The sequence below is a fragment of the Zootermopsis nevadensis genome, unplaced genomic scaffold (genome assembly GCF_977971745.1).
Source record: "Zootermopsis nevadensis isolate Lab colony 2312 unplaced genomic scaffold, Znev_1.0 Znev_ptg000223l, whole genome shotgun sequence".
Lineage (NCBI taxonomy): Eukaryota > Metazoa > Arthropoda > Insecta > Blattodea > Termopsidae > Zootermopsis > Zootermopsis nevadensis.
In genome coordinates this window covers 1-19,679 of record NW_028259352.1, presented here as the reverse complement: position 1 = coordinate 19,679, position 19,679 = coordinate 1, and the positions used below count along the sequence as shown (strand labels likewise).

The following is a 19,679-nucleotide window of genomic DNA, read 5'->3' as shown; positions in this document are numbered from 1 at the left end:
ACAAAATGCAAAATATACAGTTTATAAAACTGAGGTTAGGTCAAATCTCATGGGGCCACATCGTTGGAGATTACAAAGGTAATGTGTCATACCACCACATTTCAAATGGAACCGGTAGTATCAATACCCCTATAAAGGCATTAAATAGCTGTTTTTTCTTTCTTTCACATTTTGACCTGAAATAATTATGAATGATATCATTAAAATCAATATTTTCAAAAATGTGATTTTCAGTTTACAAATCTTGTACATGTGCACAAATCTTGTAGAATTATTATATTAGTCTGTGGTTTTGGGGTAAATGCAGATGATTCATAAACAACAGAAAATAAATGAGGAAGTTTACGTATATGCTGTGTTTGTTTATAATGTCGTTTCAAGTGTAGAATCTAAATTTTTGTGGCTTTCATGGTAACTTCTATTCAGTTTATTTGATATCTGGACAAGCAACCTATTTTGTGCTTTGATTTTCATTCCATGAGGTTCAACACAGGACATTTTTCATTGAAGTTTACCCAATCGTAACTGTTCAATATGCATTTCAGCAAGGGAATGCTGGATTGATTTGTTTAGACGAAATGTAAAGTGATTAAAACCAATGTCACGTCAGACTTTCACATGAGTAGAAAGTTTCTCAGCAGTTCCATTCAAAAGTACAATCACTTTACATTCATACACTTTCAAAAGTGGAGATGTTTCTTTGCATTATCATTTGTGTAGTTCGTAAATCTGAGCTTTCAGTGCTGACAAGAAGGTAATTGTATTCTGAGATATTGCACTGTTTAGTCCGGTAGAAATTGACTGACATTTCAGAAGCACAACTCTGAAACATCTGTCAATTTCTACCGGATCGCTGTATCCTAAAAGACCACCATTTTCAGGTTTCTTAAATTGATTTGTAGCTAACGTTATGTCTTAAGAAAGGGGCAGGAGAAGGAGGATAGGTAAAGGAACTTGGATGGTAAGTAGTGCTCCTGACTGACCGTCAGAATGTTGTTACAGACAGTAGTTTTACAATGAATGTGGATAGATGGCAGCAGAATTACATTATATCGTAGCTACATCCGTTGGCAACTTTTTAGGTAGTAGGATTTGAGGTTGTGTTATCGTTTTGTATGTTGGGCAGTCTGTGCGAAATATGTTAAGTGTGTTTGCATTTCATTTTATGATGATTCTATTAACTGCTTGCATATTGGTCAATGCAGAACATTGCTGTGAGGTTTGTAAATTTAGGCAAAACCCGGGTGCACTTTGAACAGGTTCACAGATGGAGTTAGTATGGCTGTGGGGATTATTCTGTGCGATTATTCGTAGTCCACCAGTGACGGTTGTGTGGTTTTAGAGACTAACAGTCTTTAATGTCAGCTCAGTGTGTTTAGTTGTGCTTGTGCCTGTAGAATTTAGGGATTGGGTATTTGTGAATTTCGGATCGTATTTTGTAGATTGGAATAGTCGAAAAAGCAGTTGGTTATATAAATCTTCATATTTTCTTATTCTGAGTAGCTATTTTCTTGCCTTTGTATACGCCATTAAGTAGGCCCAAGGCAAGAAGGGGTTGTAATTTAAATGGACAGTTTGCGCTGAGGATACTGTTCTTGATATAAACGCAAAGATAGCGATTATGTTTCGTCATCAGAATAAATAGCAAAAGAAAATACAAGTCCTTAGAAAATGTGGCCAAGTTCAGTAATAAATCAATACTTCGCGAAGAAATGGAGCGACAGTAACAAATCAGAATTTAATTCATGAAGAAATTAAGAGCAGAATAAATTTGGGTAAGACTTTCCACCATTCGGTTCAGATTCTTTTGCATTCCTACTGCTAGAAAACTTGAACATTTTATGGACATTTATTTTAGGCGTTTTTTACGACAGTTTTTAACTTTGTCTGTCACTTAGGTTAAAACATGGATTATGAGTGAGAATGGGATACTGATGAGAATGTTTGGAGCTAAGTGAAAAGAAATTGTTGGAGGAGGAGGAGGTAGTTGAGGTATGTATAATACATAACAGGGTTTTGCTAAATCTGAAGGGATGACTTGGAAGTCCTAGGCATAGATGGGAGAGTATTAAAATGGAAATTAAAGAAATAGGATGCAGGGTATTAATTGAATTCCTGTGACTCAGGATAGGGTGCATTTGTGGGCTTTTATGAAAACTAATGAACTTTTTACATTACAGAAAGTAGAATTTCTCCAGTAACGAAGCATCTTTTAGGTTCATGAGAAGAGCTCTGCTGGTTGTGATTAGTTAAATTACTTTTTATGTGTAAACCATACTACATTTTAAGAATTACAGATTGCAATAAAAGTTAAATTGTGTGAACTCTGCAGATTTTCAGTGGCTGTGATGGTTGTACGACAAGTTCGTGTTTCAGTGATTGTGTAATCTGCTTTATTAAGTGAGTGTGATAGGTTGTTACAAATGTTTAAACTTTATGCAGGGCTCAATTTGAACTAGTGAATTTTCTGCTGCATCAACAAGGAATACCATGTCTACAACAGCAGGAGATGAAGACTCAAGTGTTCGAGTGGCTGTCAGGTTGGTTCATCAGCTTTTTGTTAATTTTAATCTGGATTACATGGATGATGGATATTGGGTGTTGTGGTCCAGGTACTGTTGCAGTTGCAAGAAATGACTGTACAGTACCTGAAACTCGAAGGTTTACTGGCTGCAAAAGAAGAAGGGGAGCACATGCTTAGAGAACATATTCAGGAGCTAGAGGAGGCTCTGTGCACTGTGAAAATGGACTCGGAACAAATGAATCAGGATAGTTGTGAACTAACTCTGAAAGTTGCCAAGGCAACGAATTTGTTTAAGAAGCTGAAGTATGAAAAAGATGAACTTTCTGAAAAATATAAACATTTACAAGCAGAGAGGAATCAGTTAGCATCAGAGAAGAAGATGACTGAAGAGAAACTCAAAGACGTGGCCTCTCAGTTACATAAGTTAAAAACAAGCTGTAGTGTAGATGAGAATGTATTGGCGTCTAGTGGATCAGAATTGCCTCCTGCCACAGAGACACGTGCTGGTGTTGTAGTGACTCCATTGGAGTGTGCTAGTGTGACTGAATCCATTGTCAGCAGTGGTCAAGATGTTACAAGCAGTTTTGACAATACTGAAGTTGTAAATTACAGTGAAGATGGAGATCAGATTTCTGATAGTGGGCCATTGAAAAGACGGAAAAGAAGTACTATGAATGTGCCAGAGCCTGTTTCATCATTCTGTTCATCAAAATTGTTAGAAAAGTTAATTGTTTTTGAAAGAGAGAAAATAGAATTAGCAAATCAACTTGAAACTTTGGAGTCAAAATTTCAGGAGAAGGAACTTCAGGAACTCCTATATATTGAAGAAAGCAGTGTGGCCAAGTTGCACTGTAAGGAGCTTGAGGATAAATTATTGCAATTAGAGAAGGTTAGAATAGAGAGGGATACTATTCTTGAAGAAAAAAGTTACCTTGAATCAAAGGTTGTTGACCTGGAACATGAAAATACAACATTTCGTAATTTGCAGACAACACTAAATACTGAACTAGCAAAGGAAAAAATTGCAACTGAAGACAGATTGCACCAGCTTGTAAAACAAAGGCTTGAAAACGTTATTGATGAGAAAAATTGTACTGCAATAGAAAATTTATTTCTTGATCTTGGAAATAAAGCAAAAGAGGTTGTATTTTTGAAGGAGAAAATGAGGTCACAAGAACAAACTTTACAGTTGTTAAATGAGAAAATACTAATTTTAGAGAAGTCTAAAGGAGAATATGCAAAGAAAATTAATTTGTACCATGAAGAATTGGCTAGGGTCCGTTCTGAACTTGAAGAATCATGGAAACAGCATAATGCTACCAAAGAAGAACTAGGAGCTTGTAGGAAGCAACTTGCTGTGCTATGCATGCAGAAGGAGCAGTGTGAGTCTAGCAGGAGCCGACTGTTGCAGATGAAGACGGGTCACACTGAAATCACTCCTGTCTGTAGTGAGTCACTTTTCATTTCATTTCAAATGCAGAGTTACAGATGAATGTTTGATCAGATAGTGAAGTAAATGGAAATGAATATGAAGACAAAGAGCTTATAATTATTGAAGCCAAGGACTTTACTGTGGTTTGTTTGATCTCATCTGTTCATTATTGGGTGATGTAGTAGACTTCTTTATGAGTGTTTCAGAGAACTTGACAATTACCATTTTCAAGAACTGATTGACAGATTGCTTTATTGATATTTTTTTAGTAAGATGTGTATGTGTCCTTTTTAATTTTAACTTGTAATTTAAATATTAATGTATTAATTTCCAGCATCATCACAGGAGGAATTGCACAGTATGTTAAAAGAACTTGAAATTGAAGTTGAAACTCTGAAAAGTTCCCTGGAGGATGAGAAAAATCATAATGAGAAACTTACTTTGGAACTGGAAATGGTTCAGAAGAGTGATAGTGCAGCAGTTCATTCGGGAGTGACAGATGTTAACAGCAATGCCAGTAGTGACAGTGGCATGCTTGAATTACAACATAAGCTGGAACTCATTCTCCGGAGCAACACAGAGTTGGTTGCTGAGAAAGAGTCTCTTCTTGACAAACTTAAGAATCAACAACAGTATGTTGGAATGTTGCAGGTATATTTTATAAAAGAAAATGAATGCCCTTGACTCCCTCCTGCAGTACAGAATTTGTTCTGAAATATGGCCATATAGTACAGATTTCTTATGTGGAAACTCATTGTTCTGATTTGAGTTCTATTCATTTCTTAGTGTTGTGTAGAAACTTCATCTGTAATATTTGTAATTTGTATACATCTGTTAGTTTTGTTTGTATGCCCAAAATAGGTAAGCATTATTAATCTAATTTTTTCACATAATTCAGCGGGCTGGAGGATATGAGCAGGTAGAAAGTTGGATGTCAAATCTGGACAAGCAGCAGAGTGACTTGATGGCTGAATTGCGAGCATATCGAGAACAGCACACAAGCCTGGCAGAACTTGTGGGTTCCACAGGAGTTTTACAGGAAACATTATACAGGCAGAAACATGAATTATTGCAAAAGTTTGAGGTGGGTTAATACATAAATCAAACTCTAATGCTTTTAATTTGGATTTAAACATCTTGATCACATGTTTTACTTTTGCATATTTGTTATTTCTTAAGAAGACCGGTGCATTTTCTGTGAAGCTTTGGTAACACTTCACAGAGCATCTAGGTTAGTAGTGTAGAACAATTTGAGTCTGTATTTCATCATCTCTATCATATTTAATTCTTATAGTGCCTGCATCAGTTACATTTGTGTAAAATGTAGAATTGTATAAAAATCTGTGGTGTTCTTGAAGACTGGTCTTGATGTGACAACTACATTTAAGTCATAGTTATCTTTGTTTTTGAAATAAGGGTGTTCACCTATTCTTAAGCTAACCACAAATGAAAGGTTTTGTCAGTTCCTCCAGGTGAATGTTTGGAAATGGACCACATCTATTTTGGTGTGGCCTTTTTCCCTTCATGATACATAAAAAACCTTCTCATTTCTTAAGCTGTAAATAAACTTGTCATCTTACTGAGATATGGGGAAGAGGAGACAGACACCTGTGGATTCTTCTTCTTCTTCTTCTTCTTCTTCTTAGTATTATACCAAGGTCAAAACTCTGGCTGTTGGACATGGCATGTGGGGGCAGAGCTGGTCTGGAAGTGATTAAAAGATAGGGGAAATAAACCTGTTGGGATTTTGACCCTGGCCATCCAGCCTGTAGCCAGTTCCTTTAACATTTTTTGCATACTACATTGTGCTTGAATATGAATACGTTTAATTTTGAATTAGGAGATGAATGTGATCAAGATAATGTTGGAAAATGAGAGAGAAGAACTGAAGAGTGCACAGCTCAAGATACAGATGATGGAACATCAAATGCTAGAAAAAGATAACATTTTCCAGGTAAGTTGATTATTGCGTTTGTTAATTAACTGACTCTGCGGTAGTAGTATGTGAAGATTTGACACCATCCTACGTCAAGGAGTTAGGTGACTCATTGCCCATTCCAGACTTATTCATCGCACAGCCTCTTGAAAATTCTTCTTGGGTTCTTAATCTATGTAGTTTGTAATATTTTAATAGTTTTGGAAGTCTGTCTGTTTGCTTTCTGTTAGCATGCTGAATTCAGTAAGTAAATAAACAAAGTTCCGAAGACCCTGCTTAGTATGTTTCTCTATATTGCAATTTGGTGTGTTATCTTAGGAGCTAACACGCCAGAAACGCTTGTTGGAGCAGGATCTTCATGAGATTGAGGACCGACTACGTGACCAAGAAGACCGACTACAGACACAGAAGTTGGCATTGGAGGCTGAGATACGTGACCGTGATTTGCGTATCCGGCACTGGCAACTGGAACTCAGGGCCAAGCAAGTGTGTAGTTCAAAATTCCATTTTTTGTTTATTTAACAATGCTGTCAGTGGCTGAGACTATATACCATCAGATGTTAGGTTGATTAATAAATTAGAAAGGATATGCAAGGAGGTGGTCATGATCTGGTTTAGGGTACTGTACTGGAAGTAGAACTGCAGAAAATATATTTCAAGATACCTAGTCTCTAGGTAAAGATTTAAACCAGGTACTTCATTAGTATTAAGCAGGAGTGCTGATGACTTAGCCTCCTTGCTCAGTAGTACTGAGCAATGTAGAGGGATATTTTTACAGCCGGAGTTCCACTGCTCTTCTTTTATCAGCTAGCATTCGGTAAGCAGAAACATGAGGTCCTCTCAAGGACCTCTGAAACTGCTGATCATTAAATTGTAAGAGTACTTTGTAATTCAGATGGGAGAACAAAGTTCTCAGGACCTTGCCTGTTTGCAGTTTCGTTGCATTAATTTATTTGTCATAGGTTGAAGTAAGCTCTGCAAGGACTCTGGAAGGCTTTGATCAGCAGTCAGACCAATCCACAGTTGAGAGTGATAACACTGGTGAACAGGAGAGGTTAGAGTTGATGCGTTCCCAACTGGAAGAGGTGCACAAGCAAGCTGTAGCTCGCCTTAAACTTTATTTGGAGGAGCAGTTTACTATACGTGAGACAGAACTGCAGAAGAATTTCATGTCAGAAGTGCATACACTTAAGCAGCAGCACACAGAACAGGTAAATGCAGCTATGTCTGTGCCATGACACATATATACTTTGGTATTTACTAATAGGTACACAATATACAAGACTGCCATATTTATGTGATGTCAGATGCAAGACATGCGTGTATTTTGAAACATGATTTCAGGAGAAATTAATCTTGGTTGTGCTGTACACAGATTTCAACCAGAAAAGTATGTGTTTTCCTGTGTGGTCATACTTGAGGATGAGGGTGTGAGTGGGGTATGTGTGTTAATTTACAACTCCTTGGCTGGATGTCATGGTAAATTACTGAACTCAGTTTTAGTTTTATTGTAAGAATACTTTCTTTTTGTAACCTCACTTATGAAAACCAGGGACAAAGTCATATTTACTAATACATAACTATTTAAGAGAGAAGTCTAAAGTACTCAGTTTTGAAAAATGGAATTTGAATTTGGTGAGGTATGGCACTGAATGGCATGCTGCCTATTCCACCATCACAGATGAAATAAATTATGCAATTTGGATTTTCTGTAGCTCTTAATGGAGTCAGTATTTTGTACTAATATGGGATTATAAGTAGGTTTCCCAATTAAGTTGTATTTTTTTTAGAATATCTATATTGGTCTCTTTGAGGTGTCTGTACATTATTTTACCTCATATACTATATACTGAATCTGAATTTCAGGTCTCAGGGTTAGGTGTTTCGTAGTTTTCTATGCCCTGTTCTCATGTCACTGTCTAAGAACGCAGAACTCCAGTAAATAGCGGGCCTTGTATTTGACATATGTAATATTAGAAATCTTACTGTGATAATGATTATTAATTTATATGAATTTGAGGTATTTTTATAGTTCTCCGTAATAATGACGTGTGGTTGTGTATGTAGTAGCTATAAAAAGAACTGAATTCTGAAACTGCCATTGTAATATCAGGTTCCTATGTAGTTACTGATGTATTTCTGAGGTTTCTTTAACGGATCCATTCCATTGTGTGATGCATTTTTGCTTACAAGTTGTCTCTCCATCCTTGAGAAGCAGGTTCCTATTATGATGGTCTGTCATGGCATTTGACATTGACTTTTGACCAGAGAGTTTTACACTTATTTATTTATACAACTAGAACTGATAAAGTATTGTATATGTTGTAACTAGGGTTGCCTGCATTGAGAAAAATTAGAATTACGAAAAATGTTCTGATGTTTATAAAACGATATTTTATTTCTGTACTATTAATATTTACTTGTTATTTCTTGACTGTGACAGCAGTCTCATAGCCTGTAAAGTCATTGAGGTTTTGCAGTAACAGTTTCCAAAAATGATATATGAGGTGCCCATGTAGTGTGAAATATTGTGGTTCAAATAACTGAAGACGAAGTGGAATGAACAATGAACTGTGTGTAGTATTTTCTCTGCAGCAGTAATTCTACTTGATATATAGTCCTATATTTGAGAAAAGTGTTTATTTTTTGGACATTTTCCCCATGATATTCTTACCTTAGAGTCATTCACCATTTTATGGCAAGTGTATGTGAGCAACTTTGTTTACAAGTGGTTGGCAAGCAGAGAAGATACACTCTGCCATCTCCTTACAAAGTACACTTAGTATTAAAACTTTGACTTGAAGGTTAATGTCAGAAGTGATTGATCTCTTGGAGGCTATTTTACATGTTTGAAACATGATTACTGTTAACTCTTTCATCTCCAGTATTTTCAGTAATACTCTGCTGGAAAATGTTGGTGTTAAAAAGTCACAATACCCAATATTTTTTTACAAGGTAAAGAAAATTAACTTTTGTAAATGTTAAGATGTTGGTTAATAGATGTACCTGACTTCACAGATGCAGTATTAATGTTAAGAAATTTGTTTTTAATCAGGCAGACATGTTTCAAATGATATTTCATATTACTTCTGATATGTTTGAGACTTATTTTAAATGCAAGTTTTCTAAAACATAGCTTCGAGTTTTAATTTAAGTTAGTCATAAGTTGTCTATGGTTTGCTGTGCTTGATCCTAGTGTTATTCTTTGAGACTTTCCAATTGTTTCTTCCATGAGCTCTGGAAATGGCATATGAGTTTTATTTCAGGAAAGGGGTTAGAATTCATAATTCCTGCTTAATTTAAAATAATTGATTATATATTATTATGCATTTATTGGTTTGTATCAAAAGTGCATGCCATAGGCTTGCTTTAAGAGAGATAAAAGAAGGGGTATTTGTAAGGGTTGGAATCATGTGTAATTTTTTTTAGAACAGTATTTATGTAGTTTAATTTACTTTTTACAGTAGTTTGATTCTGACAGTAAAGATACTCAGATTAATTTTAACTGTATGAGATGACATGGAACATAAAACCATATATTTAGTGAACTCATGCATTATTTTCGATTTGTAACTTATACATTCTGTGCTGTGTCAGAATAAGGTTATACATGGTAACTGTACATTTTTACTGTTAAGGTCAATGTTTAATGTAAAGTGTAGTCTGGGTCAGAACTGTTGCCAGCTTAAATTTTTAATTTACGGATAATCCATCTATCTTTTAAGCCTTGGCATAGGTTGGTGCTAATATTGTAGGATTTGAGGTTTTCACAGTAATGTGAATATAGATGGTGATATCTTGGTTATTGTGCTATGTTGCATTTTGGCTGTGTGCTGGAATTTCTGAGGAACATGTTCCTCCACCTTCAGGACAGAACTTAGCCCTAAAGATGGAGGCACAATGTTCCTTCAAAATGATGGCACAGCTAAAGTGCTACATGGCACAGCAACCCAGAAGTCCACCACGGCTTGGGCTAATGTTGTGTAATTCATTTTGTTTTCTGCTTTTCACAATTTGTTTAAGGCACTTTTATGGCTCAGGCTTAAAGACTGATTTTGTAAATAATTATACATATTGGGAATAAACATTTTTTTATTTAAAAATTGATTGGTTTTATGTATTTTTATAAAAGAAGCTGTGCTCTTCTGGCCCAGACTGTCAGATTGTGAGCATTCTACTGAGCCTTGTTCGGTTACCATAATTATAGATACAGAATCCTGCCTGAGGGTGATTCACATTGGTCAAGGTTTATTAGAAACCTGGCCATAGCGTATCATTTGCATGTAAGGACCATGAAGTCTAATGACTCTTCAGTTTATTACAAGATGTTAAACATTTTCTATACAGTGCATACCTCTCATCTTCCTATTTTCATTTAATGGGCCACAGGGGATGCTGGACACTGAAGTACAGCTGACAGTGTATGATACCTTTTAAGTGCAGACTGCAGAATACTGCAGGAAAGACATCAGGATTTGGTAACTCAATGGAATGCATGTCTCAAGGCATGTGTTATCAGTATAATTTGGCCAAACAGAACTCTAGGAATCACTCTCTGGCAGGTTTTTGTTGAACTTCCTCTATACTTGCAGTATGTTTAGTGTATATAGATATAGTATTTAGAAATTCTCCATGAACACACAAAAATGGGAATGAGTCAGAAGAAGAAAATTAAGAAATTTTTTGCATTTTATTGCTTCATCTTTTCTGTTTTTACAAAATTACTTAGTTCCCTAAACGGTTGCTGCAGCTATATATATGATCTGTTTGGTATTTGTATAGGCTGTTGGTCTTATGGCAGTAATGTTATGATGCATAGTGCAATAGACCACAGAGTAAGTACATGACCAGTGCACAATTACATTTCTAGACTGATGAATCGGGCAGCAAGCTAATATTTTTACACACTCTGTACCGTATTGTTTCACTTTACTTCACTGAAGAAAACTTTTTTCAGCTCTTGTAGATGCACAGTATGTGATCTGAAGTTTCATTTGAGTTAATGAATTTACTGGCATACGTTTCTAGCTTATGAGTATACAGCAGCAGCTGGATGCAAAGGCAAAAGAGGTGGAGGCACTCCTGAACTCTGAACTGCACAGTCAGCTTGGCATCAGTCAAAATCTAGTCACAAGACTGGAGGCAGAAGGAATGGCTGCAATAAAGGTGATTTTATGATTGTCTATAATAAGTAACACACTGGTACTCAACTTTAATGTTCTCATTAGAATGGCTGTCAGATATTTGAAAAAACCGCTTTGTGTAGCAAATTGCAAAGTTACAGGATGTTCATAATTTTCAAGCATTTAATTTTAATCTGAAAGGTAAAAATAATATTTAAATTGTTTAAGAATAACTGTACCTGTATCGAAGTTCTGAACATTTTTCTTCTCCATTTGCTCTGGCTATGGGAGTATCACCATGCTTTCATTACACACACACACACACACTTAATAAAAGTTTGAATTTGCTATGGATTCAAAAATTGTTGATGGAGTAATCTGAAATTGTGGTTAAAAATGCTGCTTCCAAATGGGAAGGAAGGCTTAATGAGAACACCATTTCAATGCTTGTGTCCTGATATATTAAGTATTGAACCCATGAAATGTGGAATTAAGTCCATATTATTGACAAACATCCAGGTGGCATACTTTTGTTGCAGAATTTTGAGGTGGAAGAAACTCCATTGTCTTCAGTGTAGAGTTTTGCAATTCTATATTGTTATTAATAGATATGGTACTTAGGAGTCTGATGAATGTTCACTTAGGAAGCTATTTTGATGTGTTGTAATGGAACATACAATTGTGTTTTGAACTATACAAATTACAAAATGCTGTCAACATAATACTTTCATATTTATATGCACTTTGATTTAGCACCTTCCATTTTGTGTTTGTGTATTTGTGCTAGTCACCTGAGTGGTATTTACAGTTTTATGGTGGTATATGTTGTTGTGTATTGAACTGTTCAGATTGAAGTAATTAATGCTGTTTGAGTGGAATGTGGGAGTGCTGTGTTGAGAGCATTTATTCGTTTGTAATCCCTGACATGAATTCTTGATGCTTTAATTTATCTACTTGTGTGGAAAGTGCAGTAAGAATGTCATTGATTCTTTTAACAGGAAAAGCAAAGAAATGAACTGGATAATATGAAGAACAACTTTGATGAGCATCATACTGAAATATACAGTGTGTTGAAACAGAAGTTTGATAAGTTTGCTGAACAACAGATTGCCATAGCCTTGAAAGTTATCCAGGTATGTAATCTTTCTATCTTTTCTGAGACTAATATTTTATACTTTGAAGATACGTGTAAAATAATGTTTTTCATTCATTATCTTTTGAAAGCATGAACATGAGTCAGTCCACCAACAGAGAGTTTCCAACCTCATCATGAAACATACAGAAGAACTGAAAGTTTTGCAAGCAAAATTGGAAAGTCAGAGGCAGGAGGAACTCCTGCTGCTTCGCCAGGTAATGTAACTGTGATCAAGTTTCTCATATTGTTAGTTATAAAAGAATTCTCATACTCTATCTCTGATACTGTTACCTACATGATTGTATCTCAATGTCTTCCTTATCATGATGTAGTGTACCTAATTTTGTCTGAGCAGTATACCCTTACTGCAGTCAAGTAGATTGAGTTCATATTTTGTGGTGTTTTTGTATGTTGTATACATTTCTAATCATACACACAAGCTTCTTACCTTCCTTTAGGAATAGTTTTAGCCTGAATTAAGTAACAAATTATTGTAATAAATGTTGTTGTTAATATGATCTGGAAGTATCCACGTGGTGGAAATATATATTATTTTCTTATTTGTTTCAGGATTTAAATAAAAAGCACAATGATGAACTGAATGAGGTAACAAAAGGGTTAAAATTAGAAATTTCATTGCTCAAACGACCACATGATGGCAAGTCGAGTCGAAGCAGTGTGCACCAGTTGAAACAAGAAATGTGCATGGAATACACATCAACTCTTAAGGTTAGATTTCTTAGGTTTTTCAAATTAAAGAACCAGACTTAAGGAAAATGTGAGCGAGTAGGGATCTGATTTAGCAATTATGGACTACTGTTAAAAACTCAGGTCTGTATTGTTGTATTCTGATTTTGGCTTTCACAGACTTGGTCTGTTTCTTATTTCACAGATGATTGAATATATAAAGTATTTTTCTTATAGGTTAAAATCAATTTGTCAGCTGTAATGTAGGTTATGCAGAAGAAATTAGGTCATCTGTGACATGTTTCAGGGATGGGTTCAAACCTGGTACAGTGATTGTCAGGAACAACTGGAGGCTCTGAACAGGCAAATTTATGAGGTGTGGCAGCAAGAGGAGTCACAATGTCAGCAGTCAGATGCTGATGGTCCAGGAAAAATATCTGTAACTCATATTGACATTAGGAGGCTCCTTGAGGGCAAAGAACAACTACTTGCACAGGCAGAAGGTAAATTTGGGTTTCTTATCTATTTTCTGTGTTGCTGTTGCTCTTCAAAATTTGGTTATCACTGCACTGTACAAGTGACTGTGAAAATTAGGAATAATGTGACCAAACTGCTTTGTCTCTGATACATTAATGTGTTTTTTTGCTCATAAATGTTTAATGCTTGATTACTTAGTTGTTACTGTACCTGAACACACTGATGCCCAGGTAACTGGAGAACTAGTTTTGTGCCGAGTCCAGTCGACAGAGCGAAGAACACATATATTTTAATAAATTATAATTCAACTAATGATTGTTTAGAATCTGCTGTGTTGATGAAAGATGCATTTGTCCATCATTAGTGATTTATGTCAGAAATTATAAATTTTACTGCTTGCTATTTGTCAGTAACTCTTCATTTGCTGTAGACATATTTTGACTGTGTATTTATTTTTTGTTAATAGATTCTCATCTTACAGCAAAATAAAGTAACTAACTGAAGCTGTGTAGTGCCTGGAGTCAACTTAGACCTGCATTCAAATCTAATTTGTTTAAAAGACAAGAGGGTGCAGCATTTTTAAAATAAATTCTTTGTGATATTACATATCCCTCAGATTTTAGTATTTATTTATCTTTGAATGGGTCATATATTATTAAAGGTTTGTGGGTTACCCTGTTAAAATCTTGGCTAGGTAGCTGACTCCTGACATGTTTTTATGATTTCCCTGTTTCTTTGTGTGGTTGTTAAGATAATAGCTTGCCTTGAAATAGACCACAGTTACTCCAACAAATAAATTGTTACCTACTGTCTGTTTATGACTATGCCTCCATTTTATTTGATGCTGTGCAGTTGAAATTGTATCATTGAATAGCCTAGGAATCAGTTTGTTACTTGTATTTGCATCTTGTTTCTCTGTAAGCAGTTTTACACACAGAAGTGGCAAAGCGTCACATGGGAGCATTGCATAGTCTGCAAACTCAGTTAGATGCTGAACATTCCAAGCTTGTAGAGAAAGTTGAACACATGAAAAGAACTGTCCAAGAAGGAACAACAATAGCAAGTCTACAAGATCAGATAAGCAAATTGACTGCAGAGAAGGAAGAGCTCCAAGACAAACACAAGTAGGTCTCTAATGTGAATGAACATCTTGCATACTTTTGCAGCAGAGAAAGGAAGTAATGTTTTTTAGTATGTTTTGCTTATTTTATCTGTGGCAGCTTTACCTTTAATTTTGCTTTTGCATATTCAAAGCTTCTGTGCTGCTGTATAGCATGATTTATAACTACAGCTTCATGCATTGCTGTTTGTATATATATTTATTTTTGTAATGTTTTATGCTGGCATGAAGAACTGCCATATTTATTTGCACAATTCTTGCCTTAGCTATCATGCTTGTACTGTGAAAGAAAAGATAGGCAATAGAAGCACTGTGAAATGCATATACACCAGTCAGCATAAAATCTCACAGTAGCAGTTACTTTTTTTAAAACTGATTTTTCATATCTTGTTTTCTATATGCAACTGCTGATTAATAACATCATCCGGGCTGTGAGCTGTATCAGTTCATAAAAAATTGATATTTCAGGATTTAAATGATAGGAAAGCAACCTGTTGTGTGTTATAGAATTAATGGTACTTTGTATTGTAATCGACAGTGAAAAGTACTATTATTATTTCAGGATTTGATGACATCATATCCTGATGATGGGGAATGTCAGTTTTTAACAAATTGATTCAGCTGATAGCCCAGAAAGATTTTATTAATGTTAGTTTCTGTGAAAGCTTCAGATCATACTGTTGCTGATTATTACTTTATAATAAATAATTTCAGAACCAGAATCTAATTTGTGTTTAAAGTCATAACAAAACAAAACTATGATTATTTACTTTTTAACCATTTCATTTTGGGTTGGCTGAAATTTCAATACTTTTATGAAAATTGTCATTACTTCAATACTTTCTGAAGGTAAAATATGTAATATGCTGTATGTAAGTCAGAATTTCCAAATAGTGTTTTGAACAGGATGGTGGCTGGGTATCAGTATTGGAGACCTAAGCATAGATTGGGGATAATATTAAAATTGATGAGGTGAACAGAATGTACAGGTGTGGATTAGGTTTGACTGACTTCAGATATGGTCCAGTGACAGGCATTTGTGAATGCTGTAATGAGTCTTTTGGTTCCACAAAAACAGGGATTTTTTTTATCAGTTTAATAACTATCAGTTTTTCTATAAAGACCCTATGACATTGACTTAGATGACAGTGGATATTTTTAGTACATTGACCAATTATAGTCATTCCTTAAGAAATGAAAATATGACAGAGAGAAAGAGTATTTACCATAATGAGCCAGCTGAGTAAATTCTTCCTGTACCAAGCAGCTTGAAAGCATAGTATTTTGTGTGACTTAAATTCAGGGGATTTGTATCTCAGACGGCATTGATTGAATGGGCTGAAATTATTTATTGATTTTACTTAGTTGTTCCAGGCAAACTTTTTACTTATTATTTGATGTTAGCCTTGGTCCTTTTCAGTTCATCATGTATAATCGTAATAATATCTTTTGATGCTAAATAATGTTAGCATTGTTAAATATCCTATGGACCAGAATTGTATAATTTGCTTCATTATTCAACATTGAATGAATTCAGGTAATGAAGTCAAATAGTTTTGGTGTTATGAAATAGCACATAGCCACATTGGAACATATTGAAAACTGCCATGATAAATGCATGGATTGTGTAAGTAAGTACAATAGTGTATGAATACAGAATATGGTTTTGTTTTGCATTAGACCATCTGATATTACATGAAGTAGTTTGATATTTGCACCTCTCACTACATGTAGACTGGCTGTGGACTTGCTATCCCATGAGCACAGTGTCGAAGTGGCAAAGTTGCGTGATCTCATAGCAAATGTGAAATGTGGCAGCATTTCTGGCCTCACAGAATTGCGTCAGGAAATGGAGGCTAAACATGCCAAGGAAATGGAAGAACTACGTCAGTACTTTGAACAGAAATGTGCCGATGTTGAGAAACAGTAAGTTTGTGCCTGTTATTTTTATGTCTGATTGTCAGACATGGTAGTTTGTATTGTTGGTGCATTTTGAAGTATGTGTAAAAGTATGCATTTTTGTTGCATTTTTATGTGTGTTCTTAGGAATGAATATTTTGATTTTTAAATGTATTGATAAGACCTAGCTCTAATGTACCTATTTAAATTTCCTGTTTTCTCTTTTGTTCAGTATGTGCAAGTTAAGTACATAAAAAACTATTATGATTCCCTTTTTTGATTAATAATCATTGTATATTCCCATTGTTATATTTTGTTTGTGAAATAGGAGAACTAATTTTCTTGTTCTTCCATAAAATCCATTTGTCCTCAAGTTTATTGTAGCATATGAAACACCCTCTTCTACACAAAATACTCACATGTTAGGCACATTGGTAATGTTTTATATTGAATACTCTAATAAAAGCATTCCTTTTCTGTGTAATTTGACTTCATCAATATTACAGTCTGCATTTGCATTATTATTTATTAGAATCAAGTACACACAAAGAAATGGAAAGTTGAAATTTGATATAGAATTATACTTGCTAGGATTTGAGGTTATCATGGTGGTGAGTATGAAGATGGCTGTCTTCTGGGTTATAGTGTTGTGTAGTCTGGTAGAAGTTTACCAGCATTTCAGAGATCCTTGCTGCCTCCATTATCAGGGAAATCTTGTACAAAGCAATGTGGCACTACAACCCAGAAGACAGCCATATTTGAGAACCACTTGTCTAGGAGGTTCTGTAAAGGAATGTTACTTTGTAACTAACCAGTCAGCTAATTGAATGAAGTACCTAACTAACTAACTAACTGATGGAAAAGGGAAAACTTTGGATATCAGTAGATATTCAAGTGATTAAGACATTCCTTATTACAGAACTTGCAAGGTTTGTCCCTTTCAACATAACAGTCCACAGCTGCACCTTATCCTGAGAGCCATTTCAGTCAATTTACTACCTTGTGACCCATGTCCCTAAGGTCCATTTTTATGTTGATTTAACTGCACTTGTGTCTCCCAAGTGGTATTTACATGAAAGTTGCTAAACAACATGCTTTTTAAATTTTATGAATTAAAAATGAACTAATACTATCATCATCTGTGGCTGAGATTGTCTTTTCTCACTTTCCCCATTTAATTGAATCATAATAAAGTACTGCATTCAGCTATACACTTAACACATGCAATTTTCAACTGGTGATTATTTTTATATATTTCTGCTTCTTCATTATAAATATACACTATTGAATAGAATTTTATTAACAGGCATTTGTTCTCTGTTGTACTAATCTTTGTGGTAGGCTTTAATGATGACTATAATTTGATTGCATTTTATTTATTTATGTTTCCAGACAGACTATTTAACCTAACTTTTTAATACCATCATTGTCATTATGCATTGATATTTTAGTTAGGTTAGGTTGTCTTATGATAAACTTCCCAACATTCTTCTCTCTCCTTCTGTGAGCATTCTTTTTGTATCTGTGTTCACTCTTTCCTTATCCCCAGATTTCTCAATTTCATCCTTGGTCTTCCCAGTGGTCATATATTTAGCTGTCAAAGGAATCTGTCATCCATGTGTAGCATACATGCTGGTGGCAACAAACTTTATTTGTTTTAATCTTAACAAACTTCTTATGCTACTGATAGTTTTTCTGCTCTTTTTTTGATAACATTTATTTTGTATCATCTTCCTGGATTAGCCTTACTCTGTTATTGTTTCAGCTATAATTTTAAGATTTTAACCTAAAATATTTAAAGTATGATGTTGATGTTTATGAAATGTGTTTGGAATACATGAATCTTCCATTCTTTCTAGTTGTTCCCGCGAAGTCCTGTAATAGTTTCTAAAATTGTACTGCAACTGATTGATTATATCCTAGTTTGATGCCAGCAGAAACCTTAGAATAGTTTAAAAACCCTGCCTGGCACGTGTTTTTGTTTCCAGATGTCTGTTTCATCATACCACAAGATATGCTAACACTGATTTGTGTTTCAGTTATTCGGAGGAAGTGTTTAGTCAGCATAGCCGGAAACTTTCTGGGAGTAGCTCAGGCTTGGAAAATGAAGAACTTGTGTCTGACATGTACTATACTGGGGGAGATCACGGTCAGCGTCTGACAGCTCTCACACACATCTGTGACTCTTACAGTGTGGAGCCAAGTTTCAAGTAAGACTTCATTTATTTATTTGTGCAGCATAATGATTACGTATCAGTAGGGGAGTTCTTGGCCAGCTGAATAACAGTGAACTGTTAGAGGAAGTCCATGTGTCATGGTATTTTAGACATTTATAGCAGTTTTCTCAAAATGACTCATTGTGTCAAACAAGTGTATATGAATTAAAATTTCTTTCTCACTGAATCTGAATCACTGATTTTGTAATTATTTCAAAAAGTTTTAGAAATTATTTCTGGCCGTTAAGTGAAGTGGTAGATGTGATCAGGTTAAAGTATCCTACTTGATTTCAAATGTGGATCATTGTAAGTGGCAGTTAACATTTCCTGAGATTTAAAATTTTTATCTGTAAAGTTTAATACTCTCAGCCAGAATTGAATGTTTTCACATGTACAGGTTAGCTTTGACATTAGATGTTATTTCTCATACTTTTTATTTAAATTGTATCAGTCACCACTACACTGACATAGTTAGCAAAGTTTTCAATTTTTGAACTGTCTGCACATCCCTAATAATGCTGAAATCAAAGGTCATAGGAAATTACTGACATTTTTTAATTTGTGGCATTTTGTTACCGAACATCATGGTCATGTCGTTAGCACTCCTACTTCATATTCAAGATGTTCCAGGTTCAAATCTCAGCTTGGACATCACTTATACTGATTGAGGTTTTTTGTGGTTTTCCTCAGTCCCTCCAGGCAAATTCTGGTACAGTGCCTTTAATTAGGTCATGACCACTTCCTTCAATGCCCTTTCCAATTCATTATTCAGTATTTATTTAATGCTGTATAGTCTGAGATACTGAAAGTGTCATTAATAAATTAGAAGTAAATAAAGTAGACATGTAGACATTTTGTTTTAAAGTGTAGCTACAGGTACAGGATAGAAAATATGGAATCTTCTGCCCAGGTAGGCAGGTGTTATGAATAATTATCAGATTTTCAATTTATATAATTTATTATTTTAAATATTTCTAGGGATTTGGAAGAACATTATCGAATAGACTTTGAAAAACGTCTTGTTGAATATCGAGATCAGTTGGAGTCAGTCAAGCTGGAAATGGAAGTTAAGTACCAGAATGAGATGGAAGTGTTGAGGGAGGAGTATGAGTCAAAGGTAGAAGACCTAG

General features: G+C 35.0%; 1 protein-coding gene across 1 annotated transcript; it reads left to right on the top strand.

Moving 5' to 3' along the window:
* Positions 1 to 1,057: 1,057 nt before the first annotated feature.
* LOC147870681 (uncharacterized) lies at positions 1,058 to 19,676 on the top strand (the record flags this gene model as incomplete). Its single annotated transcript, XM_087342179.1, has 17 exons — positions 1,058 to 1,775; positions 1,899 to 1,992; positions 2,443 to 3,972; positions 4,291 to 4,607; positions 4,855 to 5,040; positions 5,797 to 5,910; positions 6,211 to 6,378; positions 6,855 to 7,103; positions 10,921 to 11,058; positions 12,014 to 12,148; positions 12,240 to 12,365; positions 12,721 to 12,879; positions 13,145 to 13,340; positions 14,240 to 14,438; positions 16,169 to 16,360; positions 18,373 to 18,543; positions 19,528 to 19,676. Coding segments are annotated over exons 3-17 (3,838 nt in total), but the record flags the coding sequence as incomplete, so codon positions are not given.
* Between the last annotated feature and the right edge of the window lie 3 nt (positions 19,677 to 19,679).